Source organism: Phocoena sinus, chromosome 9 (genome assembly GCF_008692025.1).
Source record: "Phocoena sinus isolate mPhoSin1 chromosome 9, mPhoSin1.pri, whole genome shotgun sequence".
In the NCBI taxonomy this organism is placed as follows: domain Eukaryota; kingdom Metazoa; phylum Chordata; class Mammalia; order Artiodactyla; family Phocoenidae; genus Phocoena; species Phocoena sinus.
This window is the reverse complement of record NC_045771.1, coordinates 69,051,859-69,066,841: the sequence shown is the minus strand read 5'-3', so window position 1 is coordinate 69,066,841 and position 14,983 is coordinate 69,051,859. Positions and strand designations below refer to the sequence as shown.

General features: G+C 36.0%; 1 protein-coding gene across 1 annotated transcript in view; it reads left to right on the top strand.

Annotated features, from left to right (window-relative positions):
* The first annotated feature begins 6,538 nt into the window (after positions 1-6,538).
* Positions 6,539-14,983, top strand: part of MEOX2 (mesenchyme homeobox 2) — a 65,142-nt gene continuing 56,697 nt past the window's right edge. The window contains exon 1 of the mRNA XM_032642166.1: positions 6,539-7,332. Coding sequence (XP_032498057.1) covers positions 6,819-7,332 — 514 coding nt within the window. The 5' untranslated portion in view covers positions 6,539-6,818. The remainder of the gene's footprint in view (positions 7,333-14,983) is intronic.

Below are 14,983 nucleotides of genomic sequence, written 5' to 3'. Positions count from 1 at the left end.
AGTGGAGATGTTATTGTATTCGATAATGGGTAAAATTTATTTAAATTGACTTTGAGTATGTCTTCACAGACACCTACTGAAACCAGTACATGTAGTCATCTCAAATAAGGCATGTGCAGAAATACTGCTGCAGATTGCTACAGGTGCTCTAGATTAAAGGAAAGAACTGTTAGGTTTCCCACTACTCATGCAGCCCGCTTTCAAGATCGGTAGTAAGATTTACTGTATTTTATCGTAAAGTATTCCAAGATTGTTTAGACTTTTTCAATCATGACTGTTTTCCTGTCCATTAGTTACTTATGCCCTCAAGAATTAGTCTTTAGAAATATGAAATTTGACAAAAGTGATAACTGCAATTCTGAGGTAATAAGGCAAGTTTCATGCAGAATGAATTTGCCAGGCAGGGGATATCCTTTATAGCCACTCTGTGTTGAAGAGGTTTCAACTGGTACTCATACACTCATGTAGTACGGAGAAAGCTTTACTTTGATCACAGGTCTCACAAAAACTGTTAGCTGATGGTAGGAGGAATTGCCTTATCCTGAGCCCTTGGGCTCACAGCTGATATTCCTTCTGAGTTCTGTTTAGTGATTTATTCTACCGGGATTCCCTTGTACTTTGAAGTGCTCTAGGATGCAGTTAACCCAATACTTTTCTTTATCCCCCTCAGTCACTGAAAGCTGTTGAAAACCAGCTATTCCCTTCCCAAATACTAGTACCCCAACTTAGCAAAAATCATCCTTTAAAAATAAATAAAATTTAGAAAAACAATTGACTACACTGAGTATCAGGTTACAGATTGTAAGCCGAGAGGCAACAATTATTCAGAACCTCAAACATTCAGTAGCTTGCACATTTCTAGGCATTGACCACATCTGTACCTACATTTCACATTATGCACATGTGATTACTTGAAACTGTTTCTCAAACAGTATTTTGTTTTTATTACTTTTGTCAAAAATATAAATGCCACATATATGTTTAAACATAAACCTTTCTGATTACTTATTTTTAAAATTCCACTTAAACTAAAACATGTTCCTGGGATCCTTTTACCATTATTATAAGTGTACATGGCTTATGAATTACAAATATAGAATTATTTTCTGCATATTTAAACTTATCTTATTTCTCTGCCTTTCCCCCTGTTAAATACTTTCTTCTGGTTTTCCCTTGACCTAATCTGTCCTTTGATCATCCTTCTAATTTCTTAGGTCAACTGAGGCATAAGCAGATATTTGTCATTTAGTCATTTTCATTCTTGTTTTGATCCATTTTTATATGTCTATTACCTTGTATAAAATTACTCCAGATCGTTTCTCAAAATCTTTTACAAATCTGAGCTGAATCAAAAGTACTAATATTAAACTCTTAAAATATTTTGTTATAAGACATCTTGTATTTGGCCTTCACTTTCCATTTTATTTGGTAAGCAAAAAATTTTCCCTTTATTCCTATAAACAAAAATGTTGATATCAAAGGCAGCTGGTCTTTCTTTGCCGAGTCTGAATTATATAAATTGTAGTGTGCAGTTAAATATTTTGGGGAAGCTATACCAGCACAACTAAAACACAGAGGTTTTAGTGATACAAATCATAAACCCAGGCTCACAATGAAAGAGATACTGTAAGAATAAAACATGTTACAAATTGATGAAGCATGAAAAATAAAAACACATAAGAAAAACCTACCGTAGTGTCAAAATTACATTAGTCATGTTAAACTCTTCAAGTTGGAAAACTTAAAACAGAAGACTAAGGTTTTACCTAAAATTCCCCTGTTTAGTTTTGATTGAATTTTTCTTCCCCAAGATTTATGAGCTTGTTCTAAATTCAATCTGCTTAAAAGTATAACATTGCTTTTTATGACATGGGAGAAATGGTTTATTTCCCATAAAATATGGATAGAAATTTAATGCTTATGTGTTTGATGGTATAGAATATATAATGTAATAAATAGCATTTCATTATGGAACTGTCTTGCTTTAGTGTGCCTCTACATCTTAGATATGTAAAGGAGGCAATTTTCAACTATAAAAATTTAAGATGCATACTTTATCAATAAAAATAACATACAAGTTGAGTGCAAATGAAGATGTAGGAATTGAATGTAATTTTTCCTCATATGCATCATTTTAAAGTAATTTTGTTGAATAATTCTGGATTTAAGACATGTGGACAAAAGGAAGTTCAGTTAGAAGTTTTTGAAATTTGAGAGGTAATCATTGTCTTCCTAATTTGAACACCCCCGCCAAAAAAAAATATAATTAGAACTTCATGAAATGTATGTGGAAAGCAACTGGAATTAGGAAAGATTGCATATATTTTGAATTTTTAATTAAATCATAAATTTAATATTATCAGTCATAATCTATATTTCATGCTAGTTTCAGCACATTATTTACTATATGACACTTGAAGAAAACCACCAATTTCTAAAAGAAATCATAAATCTAATTGTAGGAAGAGATAGAAATTAGAAAAACAAAGTATGCTGAATATTATTTTATACTTTTCAGAGTAATGAATAGGTATTCATATCTTCTAGTATATGTAGAAGGATAGCAGATTTTATTGTGAAAGCACCAATTATTATGTAAAAATAGTAATTTATTTAAAAAAAATCAATAAAATATATAGAATCACTAAATAACATGCAATAGCCAAATTTTTCCTTAAATTTTATAGTTCATAATTCCTGGAGAAAGGCAATTCTAAAGTTTTGTAAAATGGAGTGCATCATAAATTACCATTGAGTATTTAGCATCTTTTAATATATTTTCAAAATTCTTTATTTCAAAATAACTGACTTTATTTCTTGGAGAAGTGTAGCAGAAATAATATTTATACTCTCAACAAAACTTTCAGAGACAAATTCTGGTTTCAGCATAATCTTCCGTACTTAAATTCATATATCATGACTATATGTTACCAAGGCAATTTTATCTAGCAGGTAAAATTCAAAATAAAGTTGTATAATATCTGTAGCTAAAGATCATTTTTAATTTATAATATTTTTATTCCCATCATATCTCATGTCACAAACTTACAGAAGAATGGCAACTCTTAAAAGAATCGTCATGAGTCTTAGAATTTAAACATAAATTTTTCAGCTTGCTTAATTTAAGTTCTTTTCCCCTTAAAATATTAATTAAAAAATACCTCTGCCTTTACTATTGAATATCATTTCATTAAGAAGAAGGAATCATAGATATACACATTTATCAAGTTTAAAGAGCTTAGCACATGTTTAAAATAATTTTGATCATGTTTTCTACAAAAGATGAGCAGCTTACATTTTTCATATATTCAGCCTCTTGTTATAACGTGCTGCTTGATATCAAAATCTTGCATAAAATATTATTAATGAAACATTTTTCACAGAAATTCAAGTATATTGTAAATATATGGTAAATACTATGCTATATATAGTTTAAAATGAATGCTATAGAAATTCTCTAATAAATTTGGTAATTTTTACCATTCTCCATGAAATTAGCTGTTTGAGGTAAAAAGGCATCTTTCAACATTGGGTTTTATAGATGTAGACATTGATGTAGCTATTATAGAAAATGCTAGGATTTTTCCTGTTATTATTGCATTTAAAAAAAAATTCTCTATGGCCTAGAAAATAAAAGTTAATATTTTATGTTTTTCAAATATTCTAAGAAATGAAACTTCTGAAAAAAAACCTTATGGAATAATTAGTATATATTTAGAAATTCAGAGAAAACAAACGAGTCATATTTAATTCTGGAATGCATCAAGACCTCCTTTTTTTACATTTTTTTCCTTTGAATCACACATTTTCTCTTCCAAGTAACATTTTCCTTATATTATACTTTCTATTAGACATCAAGTTTCCTGATATATGTTTTGGGTCTACATTTAAAAAGACCTTTTCTGCTAGCTTTCTTTTAACTGTGTGCCTTTCAGAGAGACTCCTTTCTTTTCTAATTTTTCTTCACCAGACTTTTAGCCCCACACTCAGCTGACTGACTGAGACAGGTTGTAGAGAAATTTCTGGACATGTTGTTAACATCTGACACAGTGAGAAAAAAAGCCAGCACAGTCACAAGGCAGGTTCAAGGAGAAGTGGCAGCTTCTGGAGAGGAAAACTTCTGTGTGTTTGCTAGTTGCTGGTTACCTGCAACACACTGGTTAAATTCAAATCCATTCATTTCTCGTGTCTCTCCCTCTAAACCACTGTAATGCAAACCAAAAGGACCTTTATGGATGTTTTTTATTGACGTGTGCAAATCAAGTGTATCTTTAATTAGTCTTGTCTGACATTTTCCACAATACTTTTAGTAGACAGTATTATATAAATATTTCTGGTGACTTTATGCAGGTGGTTGCCTAAATTTTTCTTTGGATAAAGCCTTTAATGCTTTCACCCAGGATCCGTAGAGGATCTACCCGAGTTTGGGAAGTTTAGTGCTGCTCTTTGTACTTTAACTTTTAATATCAGAGCACATATTGAAACCATAAACACAATGAAAATTCAAAAAATATTCCGACTATATTAGAAGAATATATCCCCTCCTTTTTTATCCTTAAAGAGCCAAGGGCGTGGGGAGTGGCAGGAAGAAACATTCTTAAGATCTAAGCCCTGGACGCCATCCTGCGAGCGCTTAAAACCCTTAGAAGCGTGCAACGTGAAGAACACCCCCTTTCGAAATCTAAAACAATATTAGATTCCCAAAACATATCGGCAAAGAAAGCCTTACCGTCAAACGCTTGCAGCAGGTTCCAGCTCAGACCCAGACTGAAAAGTTGAGCAGCTGGTGAACAAAAGTTTTAGCTTTTTTTTTTTTTTTTAACGAAGTCTGCAAAACTAATTTCCCTCAAAATAGGGCTCAATTTCCGTTAAAGAAAGCAGCGCTTACAAATCTCAGAATTCCTGATCACCCCCACCCTATCCCACCTCTGAGCACTGGAAAACAATTCGAACTTTCACACGGATGTAAAGGTTTATTGCAAAGCCACTATTCTACAGGACAACTTAAAAGAAAAGGGAGATGGTCAGGCTGAAGCCTGAGGGACGGGGCTAGGGAAAAGGTTCTGCCTTGGTGACATTTCTCAAAGATTAATCAATACTTTTTCCTAATTCAAACCAGATGTCTGGCCCAGTTTGCTGCACCCATTAATCCCATTAACAACTTCAAAGACCTGGTCCCCGTCCTCTGGACACCTGAGACAATGAAAATAACAGGGCGACGCTGCTGGTGGCACATTTGGGGTCCCGGGCGGGATAGGTGAGCGCCGATATTCTCCTGATGCGACACGTCCCAGGAATGATGCGACTGTTCCTGCAGCTCATTATGAGCGGGCGGCGTGCTTACCTTGTGTAAACGACTTGGCCCCCAGCAGACGGTGTCGTCCCTCAAGCATGTGACGGTATCAAAGCCCAGCCGCCGCTCGCATTAATTTACTGGTGGAAAGTTTTCTAATTAATTTTCTATGATGCAAGATTGTAACCAGGGAGACCCGAACTTTAAGGGATATCGAAGTGCAATATTTTTTCAGTAAATGGGACCATGGCGGGGGGGGAGGGGTGCGATTAGTTGATTTATCTTTGAGCGGAAGAGAGATGGGTTTCTGGAGGAAAACAAGGGGACGTGGGCTGGCTCCTGAGGGAAAAGACTGGAAATGTGCGTGCAATATACACTTCACTTGTGACCGGGACGTAATCGCTTCGGAATACTCCTGATCCAGGAAAAGTTCTTCTTGGTGGACAAGTGGCTAGGAAATGGAGTGGGACTAGGAAATCGGGAGGGAGGACATTTGCGGAAAGCAGAGGAAAAACCCCCCACCTGGCACCGCAGGTGAGGATGCCAGAGTCAGGACATCTGCAACTGTCACCGCCCCATACTTTCTACCACCCCACCAGGTCTCGTTCCTTGCAGCACCGAAAATGGCCCTTTCTTTGCTCGTGGGTCACTTCCCTGCATCCTCGGATTTGACGTCCCAGCCCATTAACAACCCACCCACAGACACCGGCTGTAAAAAGCTAGGAGTGCCCCTGCGCCCAGGGCACGAGTTGATGTGAAGTTTGAGAAACTTATCTGAGCGCGCGCCACACTAGCTCTGGTCTTTTCCCTTAATCCTAGTGCTCCTTTCGTGCTCCTCCACAGTTAGGCGCAGCCCAAGCTTTCCTGCAGGTGACAGTGCCCAAGGGGCACTGACAAGACACGTTTCATGAGAGCAGTGAGCAGGTCGGACACTGGGTGCGGGGTTGGGGCTGGGGGGCGCTGCGGCGCAGCCCGGCCGACGGAGGGGGAAAGGGAGCCGCTGCCCGCCGGGGCTCGGGTTTAGGCGCCAGGCGCGCCGCTTGCAGTCCCGGCTGCTGGCAGGGGCGGGCGGGCGTGGGCGCGCTGCGTGCGTCCAGCCGGCGATAGGAAGTGGAACTGCGAGCGCATGGCGCGGACTGAGCCGGAGTTTTGGAGGGAGTTCGCATGTGGTCAGCACTGGGCTCCTAAGCCAGCCCCCAGCTCACGTTACACTCTATTTATAACCTCTCAGAGCCGTTTCCCCTTGAAAGCAGTTCTCTGGGACCACCTTCTTTTGGCTTCAACCTCTCCTGCTCTTAACATCTGAGTAGCTCGGAGGGAAGCTCCTCCAGGTCCGAGTGTTTATACGTAAAGGAGACTGGCCGCTAGGGCTCAGGACCGGGATTATCCGAGCTCTGCTGAAACGCGGGCGGCTATTGCTTTGGGAGGGGGAAAAGTCACACGGTTTCCAGGGAAAAGTAACAGAGGGTGGCGGCGTTTGGAACCGTCGTGAAGTCTTCTGCCTGGAACCCGAGACTTGCATGCTATGGAACACCCGCTCTTTGGCTGCCTGCGCAGCCCTCACGCCACCGCGCAAGGCTTGCACCCGTTCTCCCAGTCCTCTCTCGCCCTCCATGGAAGATCTGACCATATGTCCTATCCCGAGCTCTCCACTTCTTCCTCGTCTTGCATAATCGCGGGATACCCCAACGAGGAGGGCATGTTTGCCAGCCAGCATCACAGGGGGCACCACCACCACCACCACCATCACCACCACCACCACCAGCAGCAGCAGCACCAGGCTCTGCAAACCAACTGGCACCTCCCGCAGATGTCCTCCCCGCCAAGCGCGGCTCGGCACAGCCTCTGCCTCCAGCCGGACTCGGGAGGGCCCCCGGAGCTGGGAAGCAGCCCGCCGGTCCTGTGTTCCAACTCTTCCAGCTTGGGCTCCAGCACCCCGACCGGGGCCGCGTGCCCGCCAGGGGACTACGGCCGCCAGGCGCTGTCACCCGCGGAGGCGGAGAAGAGAAGTGGCGGCAAGAGGAAAAGCGATAGCTCAGGTAAGGGCGCGCCGGGCACCCTCGGCGAAAGGGGGCGGAGAGATGACTGGGAAGATTCTCGCACTAGAGTGAGGCGGCGGGCGTTATGGTACAGGTCTTTCCTCCCTGGCTCCTCGCCGCCAAATTCGGCGAGGCTGCTTTGGTCCTTTTATTTTGGGGGCACGTGTTTCTCCGAGCGCAACACTCAGCCAACTGCGTTAAGCTCTCCAAGATTCAAACTAGTTTACCAGAGCGTTGAGAAAAAAGGACAAGTGACAAGTATGTGAAATCGATTGCGAAGCGTGACCTTCCATCTGAGCGATGGGGAGAGGATTGCACCCTGGGCTGCAGCGTCCGCTGGCCGTGCGTGCGGGTGCCATTCCTTGACTTTTCCACTGCAAGTTCCCGACTGAGTGGCTAGATTTTTCCCATCGTTAACTGGATTTCCAAATTATTGCACAATAGTTGGAACTTGCAATGGAACTTGGCAGAGCATATGAGAAAAACGTTTTCGTTGTTTTTTTTTTTTTTTTAAATTCTGATTTCAGAGTTCTTTAAATAGCACCCTATTCCAAATGGTAAAAATTTCCCTTTCTTGGGGAAGAAGACAGTCTAGGAATTCAGAGGATTTTAAGGAATGTCAGAGAATTTTAACAAAATACATGCTCAGACCCTTGAAGAAAGACGATTCTTAATAGTAGTTGTATTTATGTGATGCTAACCAAAAAGAAAATCTAAGTTTTTAAAGTGGAAAGTAAAATTCTCCTCCAGGTGAGTATTATCGGAAACAAGTACTGGGAAACAAACAGCAACCCGGGTAGCGCTGGTACTGGAGGGTGTGCGCAGGAGGCACAGACCTACGTGGGGATAACCTGAGCCGCCACGCAAAAAGGGGAACCTTACTGAATGCGGATGCCTGAAGGCAGAGGCTGCCAACTAAATTTTAGCAGTCCAGAGAAACTGAAGTTTTGCAGGCAACTCATCAAAGCCCTGACCTATCCGTATCCTTATGAAATTGTTAAAAGATGCTTTATAATTAAGGAGGTTGTGAGTTTTCTTCTGTAGCTATAGTGCAGCCTGCGTTCCGTCTTTTCGTAAGCTGTCGTTTGTTTAATATAATATTTACATATTTTCTTTCTTTGCGGAATTGGTTTAACAGTCCTGGAAGATAATTCCAGATATTGGTTTGAAAGACTGAAAAATGTCTATCCTTTATAATGCTTTAGGTAAGATCCCACATGAATGACAATGAATGAGCCGCATATTTCATGTTCTTTTGCAGCAATGGTATCAGTTATTCTTAAGCGTTAGTATGGGATGGATTCTTCTATCACAGACTTAAAATCTGACTTTTACATTCCAAGGTCGGGTGAACTTCTAATGCCCCATCACAAATTAGTTAATATCCAAGAAAGTTGCCAGCAGTATCACTCATTTTAATGGTTTTTACTAACCATAAGTGAAACACCCTTCAGACAGAGAGTTAAAAGGTTAATCATAGCAAGGTTTCCATCTTCATTAGAAAAAAAAAGTCAATTTTAGAATGAGATCATTTTATAGAGTTAGCATTTGATATCACTATAACTTTTCTGGGATAAGAGGATCCGAGGTCAGTTTGGTCAGCGGCACTTTAACATTTACCAGAAGCTCTTACTGTTCATTTTATTTTCTGCAGTGAGAAACCTATGTGATGGATTGTTTCATATGCTGCCTCAACTGAACCAATGCACCTAAGTTTCATAGGGCAAATTGAATTTTCATATAGGCATATGTTATTTTGGATGAGGAGAAATAAGGAAAGTGGGAGCTAAGAACTGGTTCCCTTCAATTATTTTAATAACAACTTTCTTAAGAATATTAGTTATATTAACAGTGCTACCCTCCTTTGGTGGGAAATAACCATATAGCAAAATACGTTTATTTTTTCATGTTGAAGCTGGCAATTAAAGGCCTGGAAAAACAAACAAAAGTTTTCATCAGCTACATAAAGTATTAATAGATTACATCTTGAGCGGGAAATACAATTAGCCATCACCAAGGGTAGAATCACTGGGGAGTTAGAATGAACATTTTCTTTGATGGGATATTTTGAAAGAACTCTTGGCTATCTAAAAAGAAATATAGCAATAGTTTCTGGTTAAATATCTGTATACTCTTTGAAAATAAAATTTAATTAGCCAAATTCAATATTTTAGTTAATTAATATTTGTTAGGTCTTTAGCTAGATTTAAATTCAAGGTAGCTTTTTCCTGGAATGATATTGTATTTGGTCTTCTATAATTTATGTTCACAGTTATTTCATTTCATATTATTATAAGGGCATCTTGAGCTAGCAGAAACTAAAGCAAAGTACAAAGTCAGTGTAATTTTGGTATATTGTTAACACATATATCTCTCATTACTTATAGCATAGTTTTAATGTTTCAGTATTTCCAAAAAATTATATTAAAGTAACTTCTGCACTCTTGAAATTTTAAAATTGTATTAGACAAAACTCACATCATGCATTATAGAGACCATTTATATTTTGTTAGGCAATTTATCATTTCTGTGTATTTCTAGTTGAGAGTAAATGTAATACATAAACCCAGGACAAAGTCGGAACCAAAATTCTGTATCCTTGCATCTCATACCCAGATTGTATGAATATGTGTATGTGTGTATGACTGTGTGAAATTCTAATGGAATTTTAAGCCCTGGAAAACAACCCCAATATTCATCCATGGTACTGATGCTAAAACTATAATATGTAACATTTTCCAGTGTGCATTTCCATGTGTTCCCCTTCCCAAACACACATGAATACACGCATATACAAACTCAAGAAGTTTAAGGGTCTAGAAGCAAATATTTATGGACTTTAGGCTTCCACTATAGTTTACTGACAATTGAAAACAACGAAGTTTAATAGAAAATCACACTATTTTTTTATATGTGTTAAGCATATTTGCAACTTTGAACCTGCTGTGCTTTCCAGCACTATTAGCAAAACCAACATCTGCCGTGCCTTCAAAGCAACTCTTAAAAATCAAAACTTTACAACTGTACTTAATCTATAGAAAACAGGTGATTCTGAAAAAATGTCTATAAATAGTGTGAGTTACTTAGCTTCAGTTACTTTTGATTGTTCACCAAGTAATGTAGTAATAAGTATAATACTGCCTACTTTCAGTTAATATCACCAAAATAGATTAATCAATCTAACTTTAGTTTTTATGCAGGTAATATACAGTATAAATATGTAAGTATTTTATATTCAAATTAATTAATTTTATAAAAAATCAAAATTATATCAAAAAGGAAGGGAGTGATTCGGGGGTAGTGATTTTACAAGGTTTTGAATCAGATTCTTGTAAAATTGTAAACATTTTATTATAGCTACAAGATCATAAAATACCTGTTGTCAAATTATGTCTGTCTGTATGCCTGGCTCTGCAGAATGATACACAAGTATTATGTTAATATGCTAGAAATTAAAATACCGAGTAGTGTCGTACCTACCCTAACTCTAGAATTATAGTACACTTTTTTCTTGATATTTCTATCGTCATGTTTTCTGAAAGAAAAAAAGTTACTTTATTATTCATCTCTGTATTGCTGGATGATGACTTTTTAGCATTTGCTTTAGAATTTAAAATACAGTCTTCTGGATATAGATGATTATAGGACAGTACTGAAGAAAGTAAGGGCCTCGAATCTATGGAATTTAAAAAGTACCATTTTCAGTCTTTTTCTTGGAGTGGTAGATTAATTTTAGGTGTGAACATTTTTAAACGATGACCTGAGATAAAAATCTGCTAAGTACCATTGACCTACATGAGTGTTCTCAAATGATTACGCTCAAAAGTCAAGAGCAGCAACTCGTTTAGAATCAAGGCGCTTTATTTTGGAAAGTCAGCAATGGATGGAAGGAAGAATGCAAATAAATACTGAAATAGTTTCCATTTCTCCGTAAATATCTTTATTTATGGTTGACTTGAAAAGGAAAAGCATCAAATGTAATACATGACACTGCTAAAACTTTCATTTGGGTTAAAAAGCCTTTACCAAGTATTTAAAATTTTAATCTTTTTTACAGTAATTATCAATGGAAACCATTATGTTGGTACACAGTAAGCTGATCGCCACTAATAAACTGAAAAACATATTTTAAACATTACTTTGTCTGTTTTTGAAAACATAGACCCTTCATCACAGCGTTGGAATTTATAATAACATAATTTTTATTATAAGACCTAAACAGTCTTAAGAAATTAATTTTAAACAAAAATAAAATAACAGTAGGGACAACCCATCCCCTTAGATTCAGAGAAACTTGAGAGACTAATTCTATATTTAGTAGAAGAATTAACTTTTTTTTTTTTTAAGAAATAACCTATGTGTGAATTAATAGCTGATTTGTGTTAAAAAAATCCCCATATATAAACCTATTACATGTATTTAGCCTAGTACTGGTGCCAGTTTTATTCATTTACTATATTAAAATATATATGTGCTGGGAAATTTCATTATTTACTGTATTAAAAATGGCAGCCAGAAACACACAAAAAATGTGATGGCTTTTTAGATTTTCATTTCAAATGAAAATAAACAATATAATACAATAATATATTTTAGTTTTAGGCTGTGTTATAATATATTTTAGTTTTAGACTGTGTTCACTTCAGTAATTTATTTTTAAAATTTAAGAGTGAGGTTTTTTTCCCCAAGAATTGCTATAATTATTACAAACATTTACGAGTGATAAATGATAAGGGTGAAAAGATATTAGCAAATAAAATACACACAGGAATTCCTTAACTAGTATTTGTTGACTTAAGAGTTGTGGATGATTTATCTCTCATTTCTTTTGTATTTTTGCCATGTTGTTTTTTATAATAATAAAAAATTTTGTGAGGAAAATATATTAGCACATGAAGTAAGACTATCAGGAGTAGAATTCTTTCCCACTTGATTGTAATCATAAAATAAGAAGGATTAATTATTGAGTGGCCAGGTAAATTACATTTCCTGGATTATTGTATTGGTGACTGATTTCAATGGTTTCATTAAAAAAAAAAAGATAAAACACTCACAACTTATTTCTCTCATGTGTTTTAGTCATTAATATGGTTTAGTTATCAATAATAAGCTTTTTGTAAAGTTTATAAAGAAAATCAAACAATAACATTTTGCCTATTTTTGTTATGATACCTTTATGATTATTTATTGGAATAGCTGTATCAAACTGAAACCCCCAAGTAGAGATGGAGTAACACAATAAAGAAAAATGAGTTACAACACTCTCTCATTCTCCACACTACTTCTAAATCATAGTCATCAGTGAAGTTCAAAATTCAATTGGAGGAAACCTTGTAGAATATTTTATTACTCTCGTGAAGTAAAACTTAAAATAGTAAAGGTCATTTTACATCCCAGGCTTCAATTTGCATTACCTGTGTAGAGGCAGAAGTAACTTAACTTGGATCCCCTTTTCTCTAATGATTTTCTACTTACATTACAGAAACGTAAGGAATTTATTTTCCCTTTAAGGAATTGTGTTAGATAGTATTTTATGATACAAAGTAATAAATATCTATTAATCCATTTGTATAAATTTCCGATGTTTTTTCATACTTCAGAGTAATATTTCTTTTTAAAACCTTTTGAAATACTTCTTACTAAATTAACTGAGAATTACTTGGTAAAAATATACCTTCATTTGGAATTGATTGGGTCAATTATTAATATTCCTTTATATTTGGAATTTGAAATATACAATTAAAGTCCCCTTATCCATGAAACCTTTATTTATAATGTCACATTTTCCACAGCAATATAATATTTCTGAATTTAATGTGTTACTGCCTGCAGATTTGGTACTTTTTTGGTACCAAATTTGGTACTTTGGGTACTTTTTGGTACAAATTTAGAATATTGATTTTCATAGGGCCCTGAAATTATTTTATGATATGCTTTTTGATCTCTTCCATGTGCATACGAATAAGAAAAATCAGGTGAAATCTGTATTAATAAGTACACATTTTTGGAAGGGGTTTGTATGGGGAAAACTCTTTCAAAAATAATTACTTTGCTCTCTATACTATATAGATTTTAAAATTAATAAATTTAATCTTCAGTTTATCTGATATTATACCTATGTTACTTTTCAAAATTATCATTTCCTTAAAAGTTTAATAGTTGTAAAATATTTGTGTATTTTGGTGACTTAATTCTTACATCCTTGGAGTTTTTAGTTTTATTGCAAATATAAGTTTAGTAGGTAATAACTCGTAGTAGCGAAAATGTTAGGGTTTTGTTTAAAGATTTAAATTCAGAAATCGTTGCTCTTCAATATTTCATAGAATCAATTCGATTAGAATGTTTCAAATGTATTGGGCTGGCAAAAAGTTCGTTCGGGTTTTTCCGTAAGATGTTACAGAAAAACCCGAACGTATTTTTTGGCCAAGCCAACATTTAAATATCCTAGTGTTTGTTTTCATAAGCCTTCTTTCTAAGATGTTATAGGTATGTTTCTTGAAGCTAGATAGACTGTATTGGTTGAAATTGTGAACATAAGGTGTTTATTTTTTATAGTTTTTAGTCCCTACTGTATTTTAATAGAAAGGTTAATGGTATAAAAAAACAGTGAAGGTGCTGAATTAACTAGGACATGGCAGCTACACTTAAAGCACACTGTATACATATAGCTGATTCACTGTTATGCAGCAGAAACTAACACAACATTGTAAAGCAATTATACTACAATAAAGGTGTTAAAAAAATAAAATACAATAAACATTAAAAATAATTATTTATATAAATGTATATATACACTAATAGAATTTCAAATTTAATTTCTTCATAACAGATCATCTGAACTAAAGTATCCAATTAGAGACGATAATATGATGTTAAGCGTTCTAGTTACAAAATAAAATATTAAGTTTGAAGCATATACGGCTGTGTGGAGAGTCCTACAGGCTGAAGCTGATAATCAGTGCTAGTCATAAAATCAAATCTGCCAACTCCCTGCAGTTTCTGTTTTCTTTTGTTTTTCTCTCCACACATTTCAAGAGATTTTATAATGCTGCAAGAAAAAAAAAAAATCCCAGTTATCTTACATGACTGTGGGCAAGAAAATGATTAAGATGAAGTCATCTCTCTCTCAGGCTCTGTGGAAACCTAGAGGAGAGTCCAGCTTGGGTTGGTGGATGCCAGTAGAATTTTAAAGGCCTAGAGTTTTGCTCTTTGAAAATATAGCCTTAAAGCTTTGCCAGAAATAACACCCAAATAAAAACTTATTTTTGCAAATGATAGTTATATGCAAGTGTAGTGGTGAAATATATTCGGTGTCTGTATAGGCGGCTTCTTACAACTTTCTAGACTGCACAGGAAACTTTTGGATGAGTATTCTTAGCCTCCTGAAAAACTAGCAAACTAAACTGAGGTGTATTCTCATTAGTTTAAAAAAATGTATAAAATGGCCAATGACTCTTATCAAATAAACAATGAATACCAAGTAAATTTCACAAAAGATTGATTTTATTTTGTTAGTTAAAATACACAGTTCAGGAAAATAGAATTGTGCCGTCAAAAACTTACTGGGAACTAAATTGATAAATAGTAGCTTTGATTTTGTAGGATGCCAGTAATTTAGCAAATGGCTTTCACATTTTAAGAACCATCCAAA